This window comes from Lasioglossum baleicum, chromosome 8 (genome assembly GCF_051020765.1).
Source record: "Lasioglossum baleicum chromosome 8, iyLasBale1, whole genome shotgun sequence".
Classification (NCBI taxonomy): Eukaryota; Metazoa; Arthropoda; class Insecta; order Hymenoptera; family Halictidae; genus Lasioglossum; species Lasioglossum baleicum.
The window spans coordinates 13,005,856-13,031,115 of NC_134936.1; the positions used below are offsets into that span (position 1 = coordinate 13,005,856).

General features: G+C 48.2%; 1 protein-coding gene across 7 annotated transcripts in view; it reads right to left on the bottom strand.

Annotated features, from left to right (window-relative positions):
- Nucleotides 1-25,260, bottom strand: part of Soxn (SRY-box transcription factor soxNeuro) — a 159,570-nt gene that overhangs the window by 33,889 nt on the left and 100,421 nt on the right. The window contains exons 3-4 of one of the 7 annotated variants that reach the window (XM_076429077.1): nucleotides 21,327-21,453; nucleotides 13,840-13,997 (exon numbers count right to left, since the gene is read on the bottom strand). The exons of 4 other annotated variants lie outside the window; for them this stretch is intronic. In XM_076429077.1, the coding sequence (XP_076285192.1) occupies nucleotides 21,402-21,453 (52 nt within the window). In that variant the 3' untranslated portion in view covers nucleotides 13,840-13,997; nucleotides 21,327-21,401. Of the gene's footprint in view, nucleotides 1-13,839; nucleotides 13,998-21,326; nucleotides 21,454-25,260 lie in introns of those variants that run through there. 2 more of the 7 variants (XM_076429078.1, XM_076429081.1) reach the window with 2 other exon arrangements.

The following is a 25,260-nucleotide window of genomic DNA, read 5'->3' on the forward strand; positions in this document are numbered from 1 at the left end:
ACACATATTAATTAGATCCAAAGCCAGCAGGAAGACATAACTCGTTGAGGGGGGGGGGTGGGAGGGCGTCGGTGGTTCCTCGAGTGTCGTGTTACCGTCTCCCGGTTGCTTCGCCGCGTTTTCCCCAGGTGCTCTCTCTCTCGGGGTCTGCGGGCCCTACTCGGGCCCCGATCGAGCAGGCCCGTCGTGGGGCAGGGAGGACCCGCGGGTGGCCCCGGACCCATGGCCGCAGAGCAGCGATCGTAGGCACCGTACGTGGCCAAAGGAACGAAACCGAGCACGACGCTACCGGCGCATTAATAACACTGGTAGCCGGTCATATGTTAAACGTCCACCCTGTTATGCACGCCGCCGCTGCCACCGTCGCGCCGTCGGTGGGTCAGATCCTCCTGAAGGGAGGGGCAGGAAAAGACAAGGGGGGAGGGCAGGGAGGAGGAGAAGAAGGCAGGATGCCGGGGCTACGTTTTACCTACAGCGACGTGATCCTACGTGGCCACGGGGCCGCGGCCATGCAGATCACCTTCTATCTACCTGGGGAACCCTTCTTCCGCCTCGGCGGACCCTCTCCCCCGATCCCGAAGACGATCCCCTCGAAATCGTCGTCTTTCCCGGGAAAGTGGCCGCGCTACTCTTCCTCAAACGTGTGAACCGGCTCTAGCTCTAGCTAGCTCGAAGTACCAAAATGGAGCCAGCAATTTCGAACAGTATCGGGTGAGCAAATGTAGATAAAATGGCGAATCAAGGTGTCTTGCCTCTGAACTACCGAATCTGCTTCACCTAGCTAGCTTAAGGGATTCTCGCTTCGAGGATTGCAAGATGATAAGGATAATGCAAAGATGGGTTTTTCAGTAGTCAAAAGTGCCAGATAAAAGATCAATCTAGGCCGCAATCGACTTCGAAACTCCTATTTTCACGTTTACGAGGCGTAATTTGCATTATTGGGAAGCATAAAGCTGCGCATGTAGCTATTTTCATCAAGGTAAATCTTTTATCTGGCGCTTTTGACTACTGAAAAACCCGATCTCTGCATTATGGCGAAATAAGAAGGCGCATCCCGCAACCTTGCAATCCTGGAAACGCGAGTCTACCCCCTATGGTGCCAGAATCGGGACAGTGACTGGTTCCAGCAGCTTTCGGGAGGCGTATCGCAGTTTCTACGGGGTGTAAGGAAAATCGCGAAGAGAGCAGCGGCAAAAAATCGTCGTGGGTGTGCCTATTTGTCGCCGAAAAGGTGTAGGGTGGCGTGCACCGAGCGACGCTGCTGGGCTATAGGCAAATATCTCCCGCTCAGCCAGGACATTAGGAGTTCTCCCGGGTCCGGAGGATTATAAATCCTTAATACAGATCGGCACGCGATGCCCGGCTCGTTAGGGTGATGCATGGCCGACTCTGGTGTCCCGGGGTGTACGGTAGCCGGTACCAACACAGCCGAACCACGCAGTATCCAGCAGCCTCGTTCCTGCGGGAACGGCTACACCCTCACACATAGCCAGCCACCAGGTAATAATGAGAGATCAGAGATACGGCTCGATATTAATTGTGCGCATCGAGTGTGGCGATGCTGCTGCTGCTGCTTCTGCCGTTGCTGCTGTTGCTGCATCCACTTCACTGGTGTTGGGGAGAGAACTGACTGCTACCGGCTTACACCGATCCTTCGATGCGATATGTGCGATATACGATACAGGACCGCGGACCTGATCCCACTGGCTCGCTTGCAGGACTCGCGAAAAAGCTACGCATGCCTGTCTGTTCCTCGGTCCTCACGCTCGTGGACAATCTTCCAAGGAATTTCGCTCCGTTGCTGCCTCTATCGGTTGCTGTTGTCTTCAGCAACCACCTCGATCTTCGTACTTTTATTACAGAATTATGTGAAATCTCTCTTCGGTCCTCATTCTTAACACCAAACCTTTTATTCTAAATTTCTGAAGTTATGAAGACTCCTTGTTGGCGTCTTTAGAATACTTTGGAGAAGCCAGCATCAAAATTCAGCAACACGGAAGTATTATTTTAAAGGACACGTCCCCGAGTCTGAACATTCGTTTAATTCCCGAGGGAGTCAAGTCCCCTGAATCTTTTGAATGGGAGGGTGCTCAGGAAAAAATCGAGGAAGTTCGATCCTAATCCCGATCGTCCTGCGGTGGATTGAGATGAATCTAGAGCTCCTCCTATTCGGTCCGTTTCATGATTCCACCATCGGTACCTTGGCGAACCCACGCCCATGTCCCATTCCTCGCGGATCCAAGAATCTTGCTTCTCTCGCTCATTCCCTCTCTCTCTCTCTCTCCCCATCGACGTGGGGCCACTTTGAAGATACGATCTCGAAACAAATTACGAGCGCTGCTCGCGCTGTCCCGCCGTTTCCTCGTCCTTCGCAGCTGGACGGGAATAATCGCGGCCCGTTAGCGGGCCGAGTGAGATCGCGTCTTTTTTAAATCGACGCCGCGTATCGGTGCCCCTCATCCCGGCCCCCCAAGCCACGGATTTATGGGCGGACAGAGTAATAAGTTCCCTCGGAATTAAAGTTCCACGCCCGGCACCGGTCCGGCTCGATAACGATCGAAGAATCATCGCAACGCACGATCTTCCTCCATTTTCCTCCTCCGGGATCTTCATAGGAACTGCAGATCATCGTGGGACCTTAATATAGGTCAATTAAAAAATATATCATACTTTTCCACGCCTCTGCTCCATAAAATGGCGTCGCCAGATATCATTATGAATATCATCATGAATTCATTTTATATTTAGAAAAAAATATTTTTATCGTAACATGAAATAGATATTTCCTGCATATTTAAAAAGAAATACTTGTTACTTAATGTAAAATAAATATTGTGTATATATTTCAATATTAAAAACAGATTGAATCTCTATTTAATATTATATAAATGTGTATACAATATTTTGTGCTACTAGGGCATTTCCGCGAAGACTCTCCACTTCAAAGTTATTTAATATTTCCAACGCATAATGCGGACAATCTGGACAATAAAAAATATATTAGCACTCCTCAAGATCCACGCAATATTGTCTCATTGATAGCTTGTCTGTCTGCTGGCGTACTTTTCAGAAAAAAATTCCGACCGCAGCAAGAATTCCGTGAACCGAGCGTCGTTCCGATTTCGCCGGTCAGTCGGAAAGAAGTCTATCTTTCCGGCGGGATCGAATCGGGGCGGGTTTCATTTAAGGTCACCAGAGCCACTGGTAGCCGGGGCTCGGAGTCCTCTCGGCGCTATTTTCCCGGGGAAACCGAGACGATCCTAATCCCCGTCGTCGTCGAGGTGGACGACCGTGTGCGGGACCCGCAAGGAACAAGAAAACGTGGAGCGTCGACGCGCTCACAAAGTGAGTCGCAGAGAGAGGGAGAGAGAGAGAGAGGGGGTGTATGTGCTTGTAGATCTCGGACGGTAGAGTCCGCGGGCCGGGTTCGTCTCGATCCGGATTACGGTAACACCTGGCCGTCCGCAATTTTATCATCCTTCTTCCCGGAAGGATTCCAATTTTCTTGGTCCGGGTCTCGCGTTCTCCTCTTATCCCTCCGGTTCTTCTCCGGTACGACGACGGTGAGTTTTTTTCCGTGGCGTCTCCGTGGAAAGAGAGGAGACTCAATCTGTGTCTCATCGTGGATTATTGGGATTTCGTCGGATAGGGGAGATGGGGGAGGAGTAGGACGTTGGCTGGAAGTTGGCTGGCTGGTTGCCTTCGGGATCTCGTTGACCAGCGCGAGCCTTTAATTCTCTTCCTCGTGGGCTCCTGTTCCGCTTCCCGGCCGAAATAAGGAGCCCCGCTGATCGGTGATTTCATCGAATTGTCCCCGACTGACAATTTACGCCGGATCCTGCTCCCCAAGCAGTGCCCGGGACACCGATTTTTAAGTCTCCCTTTCTTCCTGATCCTGCAAACCCCATCTTTCCCCTTTCTCTTCCTCTTTCTTCCTCGGCTTACCTTTTCTTTCGTTTCTCGGCTACCCGGAAGCTCGAGCTGCAGGATTTTTTAATTCCGTCTTGTTCGTACGCCGGACTGACCCGTAATTGCGACAGTTCCTTGGGAACCAGTCGGCCAGGAGACTGCGGATTCCGCTCCTTTTATTGCCAAGGAGCCGCGCGCCCGCTCTCTAATTCACCCCCACGGAATTACGGGGCTCCGCTTTTAATTACAAACTCTAATGCGATGGACAATACGCGTCGTTTGAGACCCGTGGAATTCGTGTCGATTGAGGAAGAGGAAATCCTCGAAAATCGCTGCAAGATCCTGGTCGATTTATCCCAATTTTGGACGAGACTTTGGTTAATTCTTTATGGAGCAGTTTAGAGTGTCGGTTATATGTATTCTTCTTGGATGATCCTGACCGATCCCATTTTTCGGCTAAGACTAAATACTTAAGGTGGACGTACTCAAAGTGTTAAGGAACTTCAATCATCATCCTCAACGTACAAAAATTCCAATCAGCATAAACCGCATTATACTGACGACCACCCGATGTTTCTGTTACTGACGCTGTGGCAATAAGGACCAGTAAAAAGGATCTGGAAGGAGCGAATCCTCTTACTTCCCCTGCGAAGAAGAGGATCTTGGTACTGAGGGGGTGGTGAATACAGTGCCAGTGGAAAATCAGTGGAAAACAGGAGCCGATAGAAAAAATAATGGGCCCCTGGTATAATTGGCATAAGGGGCTTGGCACTCTGTGGAAGGAGCAAGGACACTGTCAGGCAGTTACATCAAAGGTTCCTGGGCTCCCACCCCCTGTTATAACTTGTCCTTCCTTTTTTTTATCGTTTCACACAGAGCAAGGAGCGGAACAGCGATGCACGAAATCGATCCGCGATGATTAATTTTCAATCGCGGCTTAATTACGCCGGCCGGCTAAGCCCGATTGAAGAGGCGTCCCTTGGATGGTGAAAGGGCGGTCTGCGACCAAGGAGAAGGGGGTGAGGAATCAGGAGGAAAAAGAGAGAGAGGGAGAGTGAAAGCGGATTGGTAAAAAAAGGAAGTGTAAAGAGACAGGAGAGAGAGAAAGAGAGAGAGAGGAGGTCCGTGTCCCCATGGTCCTCGAATAAAAGGGACACCCCCGTACCTCGCTCTCTTTCTCCTCTTTCTTCCCTTTCTCTGGCAGGATTGTGTCCAAGATGGCGAGGGGGAGAGTGAAACGCAGGACACGATTGCCAGGAACACGTGATTAGATGGCCCTCCTTCCACGCGATTCTCCAGATTGGACACCCTCTACACCCGGACCTAAAAAAATGCAATCGGCTCTTACCGTAATGAAAAAGAACCGACCCCGGGTAATTCGAACACCAACACACGTCGCGACGTCGTCGTCTCGATGCATGTACGTACGTGGCTCTTATGGATCCACACAGGGGTGCACGCGGGGGTGAACATTGCCCCCGTTGTACCCCCCGCTGCAATTGCATCTGTCGCCTCCTTTGAGCTTGTCCGACTTTCGGCAGTTTGCACGGGCCTTTGTTCGCGCAAGCTGACAGGGGCCGAAGGGGTTGACGAGGTGAAAGAGTCAAGAAGTTTCCCAGCATTTTGTATCAGCTTCTGTGTTGGTTCTACACCATTTTACGCGATATAAAAATTTTCACATTGAAATATATAATACATACATTGAAAATATCTAATCATTAAAAACTTTTAAATTGCATCTACCCACTTTCGCCATACATCCGCAGTCTAATAAATTGGAAGTGGTATAAAGTGCATCTAGTGATTTTCAGAGGACTATTTCCCCAATTTCAGCAAACAGCGAAGAACTCGAGGATTCGCGAATGTTGTATTTCGCGTCCCGAGACTGCACACGGAGAGGCAGCTCCTCTGCGGGGTAAGAAGCCCATGATTCCCGTGATTCATGGCAGTTTTTACGCTGGGTGGCCGGAATAATTCACCCTAATGCTCCTGCTAACTGCCTGCGGCGGTGGCGCGCGCGATTGTTTATTGCCAAAAAGCATCTCTTTAATATATATCGTCGCCTCGGCGCGGCGACTCCGCAAAAAAGTGGTAAGGGCAGGGTTCCGCTGCGAAAACGAAACGAATGGATCGAGATCTTTTTTACAGAAGCGAGAGAGAGAGAGAGAGAGTGAGTGAGTGGGAGAGAGCCTCCCACGGACTCTTAGATATCTGTTTTATTTTTATTCTCTCCGCGAATAAATTCCATAGAGAGTGTATACTCCGCGTGGGTGGGGGACAGGGATAAAGGATCGAGGTTCTTATTATCGTCGCAAATTTCGTGTAAATGGACGTTAAGGGTTGCGAAACGCCTATAGAACGCGATATACTCGTCGCCCGGAGGGTTGAATACACCCGGGTTCGAGATTAATGAGTGTCGATCGTGTTTCGGACCAGCCGAGCCGCGCGCGCGGCTATGAAACGTTTGATGGAGGGTATATATACAGTTCTCTTTTTTATTTTTATATTCCTCTTTTCTCCTGTTTTCCCTTCTTTTTTACCCCTCTCCTCCTGTTTGTCCTTTTCTCTTGTTTTTTTTTTTCGTTGATTTTCTCCTCCCCACCTTTCGGGCGTTGATGTGCGACAGACCGTCGAGTATCAACACGAGGCGATTGCAAAACGACCACGCGGACAGGAGTGCCGTTAGACGCGCGTACATTAATAACACTCGACATTCAGTATTCTTCCAGCACTCGCAGACTGGTTTCTCTATTTCTCTGTCCGTGCCCGTCCATCGGACACTACTCCGACAGAGCGAGAGAGAGGCTCGAGCTCGATTTTTCGAAACGAAACGCGCGCGCCTCGTTAATCTAACCGGTGGACAATTTATTATTCGGTGACTTACGAAAATTCTGCTCGCCGATGCACGCCATTTGCTCGCCCGTTAATTTATTCCTCTCTTTTCTTTTCTTCCTCCTCGTTCGATCCTCCAGCGGTTTCCCGTTTAATTTGATGAAAGACGCCGTCCGTTCATATATTTTCTTTCGATTATTCATCCCAAGTACCGTTCCACTGTCTAATTGACGCTCGAGGAATGCGGCTCTTCGAATACCGCGGAATTATTTAAACAGTTTGTGCAATATTGTTTCGGTACGCTCTCTGGAAGATCTCTTTAATAAATGATGATTTCTATTCGGCTCTTTCGTCCACATTTTGTGCCACTAATCATTTGGGTTTTCGACAAGCTCGTATTTTATTTTGTTTTTTATGTGGTAGAGGGTGAAAATAGTAGTTGCAAGAAATGGAGAAAATAAATAAGAGACATAATAACTCAATCAATACTATAGCTTTGAATCAATACATCGATTTATTTGACTATATTAACATAAATTGCAAGATGTGCGACGGTGGTGGTTTTATGGTGGTTATTCTTTGTATACAATAGAGAGAGAGAGGGTGAAAATTGTAGTTACAAGAAATGTCCCAAACAATGCTGTATGTCGTCAAAATATAGATTTGAAACAATAAATTGATTTATTTGACTATATTAACATAAATTGCAAGATGTGCGACAGTGGTTATTTCTTTTTATACAGTAGAGTAGAGGGTGAAAATAGTGATTACAAGAAATGAAATAAATGACAGACATCATGATCCCAATCAGTACTATATGTCTTCGAAATATACATGTGAAACAATAGATTGACACGAATTCTTAACATGAATTACAAGATGTGTGCCGGTGGTGTCAAAAAGCATTAACACAAGATTGAGGCGAGAATACAACAATAGAAAGGAAAAGAGATTAAACAAGTGAGTGAAAGCCAATATGAAACATTGTGAAAACTCGCCTCGTCAAAATTTCGATATAATTTCTGGGCCACAAATCGCGAGTTATCGATCTCTGTCACGCGGGATAATTAATCGCAGGTTCACCGGTGGATCGACGGCGATCCAAGTGTATCGGTATCGAGTCGACGAGGGCAAAGGTGGGCTGAGGGGGTTGCGCAGGGTGGTGTAGAGTCTGGCCAACGTGCACGAGCGTATTAATTAGCGACGGGAGAGAAAATTGCGACTGAGGATAGGCCCCGGGGTTGAAATCGTTATCGAGGGTCCGCCTCGCGATTCTGATTTCGCCCCGGACTACCGGCACGTCAATTCTAATTGCGTTTGACAGTAATTTGGCAAGGGAGAGAGGGCTGATTGACGTCCGCCGCCGTCGTCAGTCCCGGAGGTGTGTTCCTCCTGCTCTTTCTCCAATCTCTTTTCATCTTTTCTCCGTGCAGATACCTTGCGGTGTGCCGATGCCTCGCGAGCATGTATCCGGTCGCCGAGATACCGGATATTTCGGTGTTCTGTTTCATCCACGTTAATTAAAACTAATCGATAAACGCCCGGACGGATTTTAGACTTCGGAAGCCGCCGAGACGCTCAGCATCCAAAGAATATTTATTCCTTTCAACTGTCCTTCTGAAAAAATACCGTACTAAATCTTTTAACTGGTTTTTCACTCTTTGTTCTTATGTTTTTCACTCTTGGTATCACAAGATAAAAACTGTCTGCATTGATTGTAAGTCGCAGGAGACAAATTAAAAATATGCATCTTTTCAACATTTTCTAGGGTTGAAAATAATATACCGGGAACCTTAAATTTTTCTGATCACGTCACTGATTGAAATTTCATCTGCTCAATGTTTCCACGAATGTGTACAATTCGCAGTTTGAAGATAATGGCGTCTTTAAGTTTGTCTGACGTCTTAAGGTGGGATCTCCTTTGTGCGTCTGGACGCAGCGTTTTGTTATCCCAGCGCCTTTTATATTCCATTCGTCATACTTCATCAGAACTGCGTCAATATTCGTCGAGATATCGGGATGAAAATTCCACTAAAATTCATTAAAAAATTATTGCTATCTACTTTATTAGCGAGAAATGTGATTCTTTTAACTTGCGGAACTCATTTCTTCTCAATTGTAGATTATTTTGCAGGATATTTCATATATGTGCTTTTTCAAAGTCTCAAAAATTTTCGGGTTCCACTTTCTTAAGGGTTAAGGCCTTGCAAAGAAAACTACGTTTAAAAAAATGAACTGTTAAATAAATATGAACAAATCCATGGTCTCAAATTTCCTCTAAAAGAACTACTGATAATTATCGTAACATTTTTTAATTAATTCTCTAAATTTTGTTGTTTTACAATAAAATTAAAAATTGTACATTTGTTACTTATTAGTAGTTTCCCAGATAATTTAAACCACCGATGTCTGGTTATGAATTTAACAGCAGAGAGCTGCGACGAATGGAGTATGGATAACAAAACGCTGCGTCCAGACTCGCAGAGGAGATTTCCCCGCCCCATTCTCACAGTAAATGCATAAAATCTTGGCGCTAATTAATCCCATTGCTCAGTTATCGATTAATCCTAGACAAAGTGTCCGAGTAAGCCGTTGCTAGTCACTTCGTTTTTGTCTGGCAGCAATGAAGTTCACCTTGCATATATTTCATATATGGAAGCGCATCAATCTCCGCTGGAAATGTCGCAAGAAACTGTTAACCGACTGCCGAGAGCGAATCCCCGCTATGAACCGTGTTCCCGAAGGCCCGGTGTCCAGCAAGAAAAGTCCTCATCAAACTTTTTCGTCCCTGGAACGATTAAAACGACCGGTGGGGATACATGTTGCCGGGGTCTCGTTGTCAGGCCGAAGGAGATAGAAAGTGATTTCGACGGTCGTGTAATGCCACACGCTCGATTCATTTGATTAGACACGGCGGCGAGGACGTGATGCGGGATCGACTCGATCCTTTTGCCGTCTGACAATTATCCCGATCGTTTCGGCGCCGCACCGTCCACCAGACGAAACCGTGACGAGGATGACGACGACGGCGCGCGTTGTCCGCCCGCGGTTTCTACGGCCACACGCGAGCCGTTAATTAAAGTCCGCGCGACCGATACGTGCGCGTCCTCTGCGGCTTCTTTTTTCACCTCGGGGGCCCGGCCCCCGCCAAGAATGCCTCGTAAATTATTGATTGTGATACTAATCGGTCGAAACGTGCCTCTCCCCCCACGGAAAAAACCTCGTTTCAGTTCGCCGCGAACGATTTCACCCTTAATCGGTGGCAAATGATCCGGGGGACTCTCAATTTCACATCTGTGGTCAACGAAACTAGATTATTACTCGTTGGAAATTTTTTTAAATTCTATGGCGAGTGAATATACCATTATGTCGATCGTAGATAATTCAAATAAATTAGTTAATGATGTCGGCGCCACGGATAATGATTTATGGCGAGTCTCGAAAATGTTTTGAGAATTTGTTCAGAAGTTTGCTTAAAGTAAATATGATCGTGTTAGAATTTATTTAACAAGCTTGGGAATGTTTTACAGCCCTTACATGTGAAATAGAAATGGTTTCCAATAAATTTGAACTTCAAAGAAGCCTTCAAATTTTATTTACAACCAATAGAGGCAATCAATAATTTATTTAAAGGGTTAATTAAATCGTTCGAGGTCCCAAAATATGAGGAAAAATATTCACCCCCTAAATTTAAGTAATTGCCACCGGCAATAATTTATTTAAATTATTTATTAATACCTCGGAGGTCCCAAATGGTAAATGTGTTTCGCAGCATGTTTCACCGATCTCTGATTTTTTCGCAGCGACAGAATTCCGCCCGATAGAACTTCACCCCCTAAATTCAGGATTGCGCCACGTTCCGATGCATTCAATGAAATTCGCTGGCAAGATCGTTGACACCGACGTCAGGATATTCCGCGGACGTTCCCGCTATCCCGCGCTGACAGCCGGAACGTAGGTTTGACAAAAATATCGGCGACGACGCCGGGCAAATAACGCGATACTCCCTTTTGTCCCGGTGGCGAACAATGCCCGGGAATATAAGTATCAATGGAAATATTAATATCGCGCGAACGGGAGAGATACGTGATATATCTCAGCTTAAATACACGTCGGTACGAGAGTCCATGGCGCAGAGCGCTCGGTCTAGCCGGTGGCGAAACCGGGCAGACCGTGGCGGAATTAATTAATCCCCGAGGCCTATATATCGTCTGCTGCTTATTAAATCGTCGATCGCTAATTATACCGAGCGGAGGACGTTACGCGTGCTGCATCATCAATCCGCCGCATCACTCGGAGACAATGGACTGGGTCTCGCCGTTTCCGCCTCGATTCCGTGGTTCCCGATGTTCCAACCCTCTCTCTACAAAAAAAAACTCCACCAGAAAAATTGCTACGAGTCCAGGGGGTGGTTCCAATGTCGCAATGTTCCAAGGTTGAAGATCCCCATTATAAATATATCTACGATTCCACGGGGGTGTGTCGCAAGCTAGAAATCCCAAAACCACGAAAATCCCTACAATTTTCCAAAACAGAAACATTTCCTGAGACCCAGCGCGCCGAGGGGGTTGTAACCAGCCCGGAGGGCGGGCCGTCGCCGCAGAAATTCGGCGGAGCCGTCGGGGGTCGAAATAAAACATCGCCGGCCCACCCCCGGGCTAAAAATCTCCGGGAAAAGAAATTACTTTCTCCTTTGTATTTTGGCATCGCGCGGGCGCAACTCCTGGACGAGAGGAAGTCATGGGACAGGGTGGTTGGGAGGTCGAAGGGGGTTGCTCGAGGAATGTCGAGTAAGGAGCAAGAGGGTAGGAGAGCAAGCAGGCCGGGAGGAAGAGCGAAGAAGAAACCCTTCGGGAGAAAGACAAGGGAAACCGGAGGAACGTTGGGGATTCCGAGGGGGTTTGCGGGGGTGGGGGGATGGTTGTCGGAGAGAGGAAACCCGGAGGGATGAAGAGGGACGAGGTGGAGGAGAGAAGAGACGGTGCTGTGTGAGCTCGGAGAGAAGAATGAGGAGGGCGAAACCGGCGCGGCGCGGGTGCATCGGGAAAAGAAGAGAAACTGCCGGGAAAAGGAGAGAGGAGACGAGGACGAGGACGAGGTAGGGTGGGATCGAGCGAAACGGAGCCGGAGGTGGGTTTATCTCGCTCATCCTCATTAAAACCCTTCGCCCACCCCCATTCTTCCTGCCGGCAGCTCGTTCCTCTTCCTCTTCGGCTCCTCTTCTCCTCTTCTCTCCACTCTCTTCTCCTCCTTCGGCTCGATCCGCAGCCCTCTATCCGTTGCGTGCACCGACGGTACGCCTCTCTGTGCTGGTAACACCAAGCCAAACAGACCTGGAAACCTCTCTCCCTCCCTCTCCCTCTCTCTCTCTCTTTCTCTCTCCGTGCATGTGTAGAACCGTGGAACGGTATACCCGGTAGGCATCCCCGGCTCGTTGTAGCACGCTCTATTAATTAAAAAAATGGGGACTCCGGAGAATGCTGGTCAGCGAGCAGGGGTGAGAGAGCGCATCGACGCCTCCGTAATTGGAGAGGGATGCAGGGAAGAATGAGGATATCGTTGCTCTAACTACGCGCTCCTAATGATTCTTTAATCATTCCTTAATGTCGTCCTCTTTCTCTCTTTCTCTCTTTCTCTCTCCAGCTCGTCCCGAGTATCCCACCACCTTCGGTTTCATTTATTGTCGCCGTCGAGGGGTGGTAAACATTGATACGTGGTCGACTCCATTCAACTGCCCTCGCTCTAAACCCGTTTACTGCTTCTTTGTACTTTAAATCGAGTCCACCGCTACTGCAGACACCTGTGCCACCCTTGGACTTGCGGGGGTGGCGCTACTTACGTTCGTGAACGGCCTGTTACCATTTTTTTGGGCCCATTTCGACAATGTTTCTACGTACGACCATTCTACTGGAAGTGGACGAGGCTTTTTGAATACCCTATTCTTGGTAAAGTTCCTATCGACGATAAACAATTTATTTTTCCAGTTCCTCATCCTCCTTCTGAATTTCCCGAGGAGCCAGTGGTCGTATCTCCCTCGGTGTCTCCGTTATTTCCATCGGATTCCGACGTATAAATTTACCAATCGCTGCGGATAAATATTTATTTTTTGATGGGACGGTCGGCGCGAACTTTTTAGACGGCCCTAACGGGGGCAGCCTAACGATCATCGCGCGGATAAATTAAAAGAAATTCTATATCGGATCGGGGGCGGCCGTCCTCCCCCGCCTCTTTCCGGGTTCGCCGGCTCGATTTTCTCTAAGCGCAGAGACCAGGAAAGAAATCTCCTCTCTCTCGAGAGCGTGCTCATCTTCCTCGGCTTCAGGTTAGGTACCTTCGATATAACGAAGGGTGGTGGCTAAAACAAAGGGCCGGTCGCGGGTTGGTCGATAGTCCACGGCCGCCAATCAGGCGAGACCTCTCCGGCAACCCTCGTCCTTGCAACTTGCTATCCGCCGAGGGTGGGTTACACCGCGGGGAGAGTTTGCTCATCCCCGTAGGAGAGTGGAACTCCGAGAGACAGAGAGAGAGAGAGAGCAAGAGTAGAGAGCGAGAGAGGGACAGAGAGAGCCGAGGATGGCCAGGGTGTCTCGTCGCCAGGGTTACGACTCGATGGCGAAGACCGGCTCCTTCTCTGCTCCTCGTATTCCCCGTCGACTGTGTCTACGCCTATGGCTCTGTCTATATTTGTGTCTGCTTTCCCCGTGTTTGTCTTCCGCTGGGAAACGCCTCGAAAATGGTGAACGGCGGAAAAATGGGCCGAGAGAACGACCGGCTCGCGAAATAATCAGAAGAACGCTCGGCAAGCAGGATCGACTGAAAATCGGGAGGGGGTGAGCCGTGGTCTAGTGGAATTATTTTGATACCGTATCAGTTTGTCTTCAACCCCCTAAGCTAGCTGCAAGACTGCAGAAAGGGATGAAAGTTCAAGAAGTAAACTGAACGACTAGGAGGGGGTGAGTTTTTTCCTAGTAGAATTGTAATTATAATACTGATGAGTCTAGAACATTGAAGAAGCAGGATGAAGAACCGAAAATCGGGAGGGGATGTGTTCGAAGAAGCGATAAAGATCACGACGACGAAATAATTGCCGGCCTCCCGTCTCAACGTATCTCGTTTATTCAACACTTACTTTTATTATACATCCTTACGCGTAAGATCTACATAAAAACTTATTAAAACGAGCTTAATCATATGTTCATAACTGGTTCTGTGCTGGGGCAGCTTCGCGCGTCGCTTCGGTGCACGGTGTTCCCGCTCTGAAACAAAACCAGAGAACAGCCACCGTCAGTATCGATCTATGCGATCATCATCTAGAGGAAATTACATTATAGTGGGTTCCCGGTACTGGCACAAAGGTTTATCAAGATTTTGGACTACTCGCAAGCCCGAGGTCGAATTTATTCATTAATTCTGCAGGGAGGTTCTGCTGTTCCGAATGAAGCAACATTAGAAAACTGTATTAGAATTAGAAAATTGTATTCTAACCGATTTCAATTTTTTAAAAATTTTGGAGTGCTTATAAACCTCGGATAGCAATTGTCTATTAATTTATGAACTGTTTTAGCAACAAATTCCTGCTGTTCTGAACGATTTAAGGAGAAAAATTATTTAACAACGGGCAGAAAGCTTTAAATGCTCGCAGACCCCCGCGTAATGGTGGACGCGAAGGGTTAATTTATTAACCGTTCATGGAGGGAATTTCCGGTGTCCCGAATGTTTTAAACAGCCCCGCAGGCAAACAAGATATTCGCTGTTGAATGTGATACGAATAATAAAGCAGTCGCGAAAGCCAATGTGAAGGGAGGAGACGTGGCGAGGGGAGAAGGGGGGCCTCGACTTTTGTGCCGCGGACAAACGAGAGGCAATCGCTCGATCGGTGATCAGCCTTCAGCGGCACCGTCGAAGTGGCAATATTAATTTATTCCTCGCAATGCCGTGTCCTCCGGGAGACGAGCAGCGGAACGAAAAAAAAGCGGAGAGAGAGAGTGAGAGAAAGAGAGGGAGTGAGACAGTCTTCGCGATTCCGCGGATCGACGATCATCGATTGTCCCGAGGCGTCAGGGTAGAACGATCTCAGAAGCATTATTAACTCGTCTGTCCCGCGGGACCCCTCGTTCCTCTGTCTACATTCCGTTTTCTGCACGCGCAGCACGTGTATCGCGTAATTAATAATTGCGAGTAATTACCCCTATCCCGTTCCCGGGGGCTCGCCGCCATTTCGGGGCTCGTTTCGATTTCCCTCGACAGGGATCTTTCCCCCGTTCGTTCGCCGCCATATTGCGGGGAATTTTCTCACCGAGTCGATCATTATTCGTTCCTCAAACAAAGTTTTATTAGAAATTATATCTCCCCTGAAATCGTCCAATGTTTGCAACAGTTGCTTAAACTACTCGTTTAGAAAGAATTAAAAATCGTTCATACAAAAATGTTTTAAAAAAAGCGCAAGTATAAAGAAATCGTTAAAAAATGCTATCCACCTTCTATAAACAAAATGTCGTGTCGCAATAATTGAAAGATGTAATTCTACGACTTCATCCGAGTAATAATTGCAGAAAAGGACATCTTAAGTTGATTTCCCGGATCCACAGTGCGCTAATAATTCAATATAAATTTATTTCCAGTTCCCCGGCATCGCCGTCATAAAGCCAGTCTTTGAGACTCGAAGGAAGGGGTTGAATGGCTGTAGGAAGGCGTCCTAAAACGAGGGTAACGGAATCAATCGGCTCTGAAGGCGGCCGAGCAGGAGACGGCCGCGTCTCCGAAGGCCCGTGACAAATGAATTTTTATTAAACCCCTCCGGAGCTTATCAGCCGATCCGATTGGCACAATAGCGACCGATCGAGACCCAGAATATCGAGAGAGGAGAGACCCGGGCTAACCCTGGCATCTCTCTCTCTCTTTCTCTCTCTCTCTCTCGCTCTTGGCCAGCCCCTCTAATTATTTTTACGAGGGTGAGAAGCCGGCTGCCGGTGACAGGCCCGTGGCCCACGAACGGAGAATCCAGATAGCTGACGGAGACACGACGAGGATGGAGCCAACGAACCGTTTCCCATCGGCAGAGACACGAACCGGTGAACAGAGAACAGGTAGAGAGAACACCCACACCCCTTTTCCTACGGTTTTTACGCTCCTCCTCGGAAGGCCTCGGAGAACCGGGGTATGGAGGGAGTCGGGTGGGGGGGTTGCAGAGAAGCGGGGGGTGGAAAAGGCGGACGGGAGCAACGCAGAGACAAAGATCCGTGTCATCGGCAGTGTCTCCGCTAACCAGGGAACTGACAGCCCCGGACACGCGGCTGAAACACCTGTCCGGAGAGTGGAAAACGTGCTCCGGTCCGTTTCCACGCAATCCCGCGGACAACCTTGGACGGGTTTCGTTACGTCGATCTTTCCTTGGTCCTCGAGCGGAAACGGGAATTTATAGAGTGCACTGGTTACCGTTTTTCATCCGCCTCGTTTAACGCTCGTGGATTACCGCGGGCAACTCCTGTAACCACATTAATCGACGTTTGGGACCGCTGCTTTGTTTGTCCACTTTTAAAAACATATTTTACGTGATGCGGCTGCTGTTCGTTTAATTAATTCGACGGAAACTGATCGACTTGAATGACGATTTTAATACTGTGTAGTCAGCCAAATTAAATGGTCCTCGACACAATGGATTTTTTGATGGGCAGACGTTATAAATTTTGATAGTAGACGTTATAAATAAATTGCGAGCGGCTGATAGGCTTCCAGCGAATAAACTAGTTGGTTTCCCCGCAGCGTTTTCCCGGTGGAATTTTCGAGATCGGTTCCGACTGGATTTTTCGAAGGAGTTGGGTGGAATTCAGCCGAAGGATAAGATACTCCGATGAGGATGATTCGGACAAGAAGAAGAGGAGGGACGAAGGATGACTCGGCGGGAACGGGCGCGCGGCCATCGAGCGCGCTGGCTCACCGGTTCAATTTCTGGCGTCAATTAAAAAGTGACGCGGACCGAGGAAAATCAGTAATTAACGAACCAGCCACCTTCGGCTCTCCCTCTCTCTTTTTCTCTCTTTCTACGCCCTTCTCGAGCCTCTTCCTCCTCGTGGATTCCGCTACCACCGTTTTCGCCACTCGTCTCTAATCGCTCGTCGATAAATCCTCGCTGCCCCGCGCGTCCTCCTTTCCTCTCAACCGTTTCCAATTTTCCACGGGATCAAGGAAAAAACTGGCCGGACAAATTAAACGCGATTCAACGGCAAATGAAGCAAATATTAAGCTCGCGCCGCGGCGACTGAGAGCTCGCCATTTTCCTCCGAGCAGACCTTCTTCGCCGGTCTAGACTACCCTAACCGTCTTGTTATCTGAAGCGAGACATGTAGCTACCGGGAGGTTTATTCTGCAATTTGGGAAATGAAACGCCAGTGGTACAAAGTGGGGGTTGAACAATTGATTTTTAACAAAATTGTGGGGCTGTGGTTTCAATCAGTATAGAGATCATAAGAATTTCAAATAAATTGATTGTGCGTTAACGATGTTCTCAATGTTTTCTGTTTAAAAGGACCATGGCCAAGGCACACAAAATTTTAAAGAACCATCCTTTAAAAGAAGCACTCTTTAACAAGCAACCTTAATCCGGAACACGAAGTGAAACATCAATCCATTAACAAATCCCGTTGGGAACAAAGAGGTGACTAATCTTATAAGCGTATGAACAGCTCGAACACCCTGACTCCAAAACAACCCCTGCACTTCTCAGAAAAACACGATCGGCCGTGCGAAATTGGATGAAAAAATTGAAAGACGATGAAGTAGATCGCAGGTTCGTTTTCAGCCGTAGAAAGGCTTATTAGAGCCTGTCGCGTGGATCTCGATCTGGATCGCGCGTGGACGACGGCAAAAAACGGTCCAGGGTCGCTTTTTCGCCAGAAACGGAATAACACGTGCAGCCGTGAATTAAAGAATCAAGGTGCAGGTTGTGGCTCGGGGAGGCGTTAGGGTAGAGAGTATCGGGCCGTTAATGACGCCTCATCCTGTGACAGGGAAACGGTCGGGCCGGGATTTGGCATCGCGCGTTCGATAAAAGGGAGAAGGCGAGTTCCAAGTTCGTTACACGGCGTGACTCGGCAGAGCCGAGTTTCTCGAAGGTGCCCGGAGAACCTCCGACACCTTTTTACGGCTCGCGTCGGGTCGCTCGTCATTAGCACTGGCCGGTAATTGCCAAATTCACGGGCCCGGGCCCCGCGGTCGCGCTTAATCGGCCGATTACACAGTCCCCGTTCGACACCGTGGATCGCGATCGCCGATAAACGATCCGCCATTGTGCCGCGATACCGACGCGATTCCCTTGCGAAATTCTACCCCGATTCGCGACAGACTAATTAACTCTGCGTTGCCCCGGATAAGATATCTCGTTATTGCCACTCCGCCAGATATGTTGCATTATTAAAACGCGAAATTCATGAGATCGGTACATTCAGGTTTCGCGGAATATTATTTGAAGCCTAATTCGAAAGAGATTGCATTGCCTCGGGGAGACGCAGCATTAATTACACAGAACTTGAAGTGGCCCGAGGTTGATCAAGAATAATTTAGAAATGTATCGATTCACTGAAACCTCCAATATTGCCAGAAGTATCAGACCAAGGTATTCGGATACTGGAGTTTACTGGAGCCACGGGGAAGGCTAATGAAGCTGCTAAAGAGTGTGCTAACAGGGCCGAGAGACCCTATTTCAAGAAGGGATTGAATAAAAGCCAATATCGATAGTAATTGATGCGACCTTAAGCGAATTCGAAAAAGAAGGAGTTTGGGGAGGGGGTTTCGCGTAACGAGAAAGCCGGAGAAGCGAGAGCGAAATTGGCTGGCGATATCATGTTCCCGGTGATTTCCCGGCAGATTGGGCAGAGCTGAACAAGCTGTCATCGCGGAACAATTATGGTTGGTTTACTGGCCGTCTCGGGATCCAATTAACGGCGACGCAGTGCCGCGTGCAAGAGTACCACGAACGGTAGATGGCGCGTCGAAGGGGCGTGCGTGAAGAAATCGCGCACCGATGCACGCAAATAGAGGTTTGCACGGGTGCTGCTCGTCGTCGTCGTCGTACGCGGAATCGCACGGGGAACGAACGGCTGGTGTGTGTGCCCGGGGTTGTTGATTCCGGTTTTTGCGGGGACCGTGGAAGAAACAGGGGCCTCCGGCTAATTACCTGAAATAACCCATTAGTCCTGTATACTCGAGAGATTACGGGACGAGGAGGCGAGACACCTCCAGGGGATAGACGCGTCATCGCCGACGTGTTAATCTCGGCGAAACAACCGCCCCCTTTTCGCTCGTCTCGAGAACTCGTTGTTTCCATGAATCAGCGGAAATCCGCGACCGAGGAAAATCGACGCCGCGAGGACGGCGGGACTCGATCGTCGCGTGTAAATCGATTACGGAGATCGGCGGGGACGCGGGCCCCTTTTTTCCGACCGCAGGTTGCCTTTTCGGGAAGCTGTGCCCCTTACAATTGGAACCTTCAACCCCTTTTGAATGAGATTGTTTCGAAAGCAACTTTGTTTCAACCACTTGGCACCTGGGGATCGTTGAACAATTTTTAATATGAACCTAGAAGCTTTGGTTTTTTATTGAAGAAGGTTGATAACTTTAAGAATTGAACTTCAACCCCTGAAGACTTAAGGAGTTCTACTTCTATATTTTTAATCTTTGGTGTCTGTGATTGGCTAAGATAGAGAATTTCGTGGATATTTCTATAAGAATTTTTCTATCAGCGGTCTCATAATATTTCGGAGGATCGTTTGTCGTCGATGAAGGGATGAAACGAGAGGAGCAACCGCCTGCAATTTCATAGCTGTCTTCTATCCTCGAAGCTCGGCAGGCTCGTTTCAAGGTTCCTGCGGCATCCAACGGGGATACGAAGAATGACGAGGCGCATTCTCGACCCACCCTCCGAGCTTTCCCTTTCGAAAAAATTCAGGATGACACCTCCTCCCCGTGCGGACACTAGCGTCACCACTCCGCCTTCTGATATTTCAATTTTTAATCAGTATCAGAATTATCTATTTGGAAACTAATCTGGTTCAACCTGTCGACCTCTCAAATTTAAATAAATCTGATAGACATCTTGTTGCTAAAAAGTAAATGGAACATGGTGTACACGTGGTGATAGAAAAATTACAGGTCAATAGAATAGAAGAATTACTACTTGGAGAGCAAAGAAAATTCTGAAATTATGGTCCAGTATACTCGTAACAATTTCAGAATGTGCCATAGGACTCTTCAGCTGATTTTCGAATAAAAACACAAGAAAAAGAGTGATTGAAGAATGCAGTTAACTGGTCGAACAAGAAGATAACTACTTCATAGATCACCTGAATCATCGATCGTTCTTCTCCACCGATGCTTTGGAATAAAAGCGACAAAGTACGATTTTGCAGATCTGCTCCGATCGATCGCGTTTATCTGGTTCATCGAAGCGGAACGGAAGATCGGCCTGTCATCCGAAACTGGGGCAAAACGGTCGAGTATTTTAATCCGACCGAAGAAATCGGTCACGCCGTGAGAGAGCTGAGTATCGATCCGATCTCTCGATCGTCCCCTCGTGATCGCGGATGCACGGTGTCACGGTGCCAGGCCGGTTTCGGACACCCGGATTCCTAACACGAATCAATTAACTCGCGTGTAATTGCTTCCTCGATCGCTCTAACTTGCCCCCCTCCACCCGTCGAACACCGCGGAGAGAAGGAAGAAAAAAAGAAATCGAATATTTAGAACAAACCAACGATCGATCTCGTTGGAATTCGCGTCGAGGAAGTCAGCGGTCCCGACGATCCAATTACGCGACACGAATCTAATCAAACTGCTACAACGTTTCCTCGAAACCCGTCGACCACCTCCGATTTCTAATTAACTTTCGCTAATGGCGGGTCTGCGGGTGACGCGAGCTATAAACATCGCGTCGATCGGTCCAATATCGGCGACGGTGGAACTCGTGGCTCCACTCTGATCGCGGTTAGGGCTAGCGAATTAGCTCCCTGCCTCGGGACGGTTATCATTCAAGTTGCCATTTTAGTCTTGGTAACCTCTTTTCAAATTCGAATAGGATATTGACACAGGTTATGAAATTGATTAATTGGATTGGCTTTACGTCAAATATAAAATCGTGAGAGGGAAGAAGGAATTTTTGATTTTAGCGTACAATGAAGATCGAGCACTTGTTACAGCAAGATTTATAATGAATTGTTTATCACAGAAGGTTAGACTGAGGTTTAAATCAGATAAATTGTTAGACTTCCTTATTCGAAGTCTCAATAAAGACTTTCCCAGTACACTATTAATTACAAAACCGTAGAGCAAGGGATGCTTAATGAATGGTCAATCCTGGTCAAGACAAAGTTCCGAATAAAATTGATAAAGTGCAGTGCAATTTAGATCGGTGAAAAATCTGGAAAGGCTAAGGATGTACATTGTATCGACGGGAACAATGTGCAATTAATTATGCTGGGATCTTGTCGCGGACCGTCGATCCCGTCTCGCTCGATTACGAAATGATCCGGATCGAGGGAACGGGTTTGATCGTGCGGCGGTGCGGTGCGGCGTGAAGAAGAGAAAGGACTCACCGTCAGGCGCGACACAATCAAGGAGCCTGATCCTTCGGTGCTGAAGAGGTTCGAGTTCGCCGTGCCGAAGGACGCTCACGTCGGCCAGGACTCTTGTACGCGCACGTTGCCCGTCGCGTTCCAGTCCCTGAAACACACACCACGACACGTCTGAGCGATCAGTCGAATCCTTTCGGATAGTCAGCGTGACCGTGAGACTGATATCTGGTGTCGGATTAGTGGTATCAAGAAAACAGATGGCTCCTTACACCCTAGATAGCTAAGGCTACCATGCGTGGAAATGACGACGGCAATCGAAAATATTTCAACACTTTTAGCACAATGATTCTCTGCGACACTAGGTTTACGGGACCTGACAAAATCACGCGCTCTAATGTCTCTAATTTGTTGCGAAGACGTACCTGCCGATCTCCTGACCGGTTTCATCTTCTTCATTTCAGAATTGTTGAAATTATTTGGTTGCTTACATGGAAATTGATTTCTTTATCCAAGCACATATTGTACTAAAAATTGCACAAGATTGAAATCGATAGAGCCTTGTCATTTTCATATTCTAAAACATTTTGATTAAAATAACTCGATTTTTTGTACGAGAAAATGTTTCAAACAAATCTTAGTAGTCTGTATTTTGTCACCTTGATTTTTTATCGAGATATGAGGGTCGCCTTCAATTTTTTTAATGGGATGCCCAATATTCTTTCTTGAATTCAGATGGAGCAAATGAAGGCATATTTTTGTTGTTTTGAGAAAGTGAAATATTTTCAGCGCTACGTAAACCTAGTGTAAAGCAGCAGATGAATCGAGCAATTGATATTTTCTCAAGTATTTCAAACATTCCGATCGTCATTTTTGCGAAAGGTTAGTTATCTAGGGCCGAACTACGCGTGGAAACGTCAAGATTCTTAGCGAGGATAAGACTAGTGGAATCCTCATCTTACCTGAACACCGTGTATCAACCTTCACGATCATCACTGTCTCTCTTGAGAGAAAAAGAAATTCATTAACCCTCTCGCTACGAACAAGATATCTCAATGTCGCCATCGATCTTCATACGGAATAAAAATCTTGCGCGTCGTTGGCAACAACCAGGACTCAAATAAAAATTGGTTTCTTTCTGTTTTTTAATTTTCTTTATAAATGCATAGAGTCTATGACGTTATTGACACAACCATATTCGCAAGATATGTTGTCCGTAGTAGCGAAGGGGTTAGAAAAGGAGGTATCGATTATAGAAGGATTTTCAAACGCAGATTTCGAGAATTCCTCTCGCGGCGAGCGCAGGCCAGTCGTTCGAGCCTCTTGTTATAGATCTTCGTCGAGGCGTGAAAATGACGGATGGCCGTAACGAGACGAGCGAGCGAGCGAGCGAGCCACAGCAGAAACTCCTTTTCTCCTCGTCGCCTTTCATTTATTCGTCCCGGCTTGCGGACGTCACGCGAGAAGAAGTAATGAGCCGGCTTCGTTACTTAACACCGCCCGCGCGCGGATCGTTTCACACCCACGCGCCGAAACTACTATCCGCTTGGGATTGATTCGGGAATGACAGCCGCGTCGTCGCGTCGCTGCTAATTTATTAACTCGGGACCCCCTTGGCCTCGATCGAACAGACACTCGAATTTTCTTCTCGGTGAAAGTGCCACGAGAACCGAGACCCGGTCGTCGATTCGTCAAATCCGAACCCGATTTTAGCGGCGTCTTACCTCGGGCTTGAACAATTAGTATTTTTATTTGACCCCTATTTGGCAGAAGAGTTTTATATTACAGAAATCCGCAGTCTATACTTTTTCAAAAGAGAAAAAATTCGTGAGTAGAAATATCTGGGAAGGAGAAGAAAATCGAAGAAACTGTCGGCTCGTGCCAGGGAAGAATCGGAGCAGCGCGACGAAGAAGGATGCCGAGGACAGAAGGAGAAGGAGGAGAATGAGGATGAGGACGAGGACGAGGGAGGGAGGAGATAAAAGCAAGAGACGGTAGTCTGAGAAGAGAAGAGAAGAGAAGAGAGGAGAGGACGAGGGAAAAGGAGAGCGGAAGAGAGGAGGATGCGCCTTTATCAGCCAGCCCAGAGACCAACCAGACCGGGGCAAAGCTAGCCAACCAGAGGCATCCTTCAGCTTCAGCCGCGGATGCTCGGCTGGCGCGAGCAGCAGCGAGAGAGCACGGAGCGGTGCGCACCGACGCCGTCGACGCCGACGGCTAATGAGCAGAACCTCAATGATACCCGACAAATGAAAAATCAGCTTCCCCTAATTACGGGATCCTTGGCAACGCTGCGCGTCTTGATGACGTCGGCCTCCGCGCGCCGAGCCGCTCCGCCACTCCACGCCGTTTTCGGCCCGGCCTCTGGATCTTATTCGTTTTTCCCCGTCTTTGATTACGCGAACGCGTTAATTAGAGCCGGCTCGAACTCCTCCCTGGGATTCTCGCGCACACAGATTTCCCTGGATCGGCTCTCGATGCTCTTCGCGAACCAGTTTTCTTGCCGGCAGTACACGATACACTGACCCTACTTCAAACTAATCCTTCTTCAACTTTCATCATACCACAACCTTTTTGTCATATATTATATATTAATGTACATTAAAAAATATATGTATATTGTCACAGGGAAGATAGAAATTCTTCGAATATCATCCGACATGTTGCAAAGTTAAATAACATCGTGTGCAATGGGAAGGATCGAGGGGATCATTGATTTCCAGGGGCGGCCGTTCCGGAATCTATGGACAGTCGGGTTTTCTGACGACTTTTTTCGTGAGCAGTAGATTGGTCTCTGAATCCCATTAGCTTTCGATTTACACGGGGACACGGGATTGCGTCCAGTTGGGTGGGACCGTCCCGATGTAAAAAAAAAAAGAGTGTGGGGTGTCTACCCTCCTCCGGCGACCACAACAGTCCGGTCCATTGTTCGAAAAAAATTAACTCTGGACTTTTATTTACTGGCCTGGCCTGCGGTCGAGCTCGCGCCTCTGACCCTGACGAGACGACGGCCGATCGATCGCAGAAATTTACATCTCCCCTCGAACCAACGAAATGGAGGGCAGTCCCGGCCGACTAAACGGAGATTCCATCGCGAGAGATTCTCCATAAAAATACCCCCTTGTCTCTTTGGCTCCCCATGAAACTTCCACCGAAAAATCAGCCCCCGAGACTCCGTCGAGAAACGCTGTTTGCTTCAATTACGGAAGAGTTTCTGTATTGTGCGGAAGAACCGCGAAAGGAAATTAGTTTGAGGGACGAGGAGTCCGTTGGATACTTTCGACGCCGGTGTCCTCTTTCACAGTACGTTTCGCGGAGAGAATGAAATTTTGTCGGAAGCAAAAATTCCGATCCAGGTCTGTCGCAGCCGAGCAAAAATTAGCTCTTTCCGGGCTCTAAAATGAAACCCTGGTCCTGGAAGCGGAGGATCGTCGACGACCAACGTTTCCTCGCCTACGCGGTGTTCCTCCTGCTTTTTGGTGACGCTTTTCACCGTTCCAACCCCAACCCCCTCACTGGAGAAAGAGGAACGTTCGACGCCCGGAGAGGGAAACGCGAGGGAAAGAGAGAAACGTCCGCGAACGGTGGTCCGCGCCGCTAGTTTTTATGAATTCCGGTGCGACGGAACTTCCGGCGAGCGACCTCATCTCCAAACCGCTCTGCCAGCCACGTTTTTACTCCGGTTTTATCCTCCCACCCCCGGTGCCAGACCTCCGTCGATCTCTCGATCGGCCGTGACATCGTCGGGCTACATTAATAACTGACCACGTTACTCGTCGCCGCGTTTTTATCGCGATCGATCCATCATTTCTCCTCTATTTTCTGCTAATCCCACTCGTCGCGACTTTTTACCCTTTTCCATCGACTGGCTCGCTGCGCTGTCCGGACTCGTCCTCCGACGTACACGTCCCTTTTTACCTTTCGTTCCTCGACACACACCCCTTTTGTCCTCGGCCGC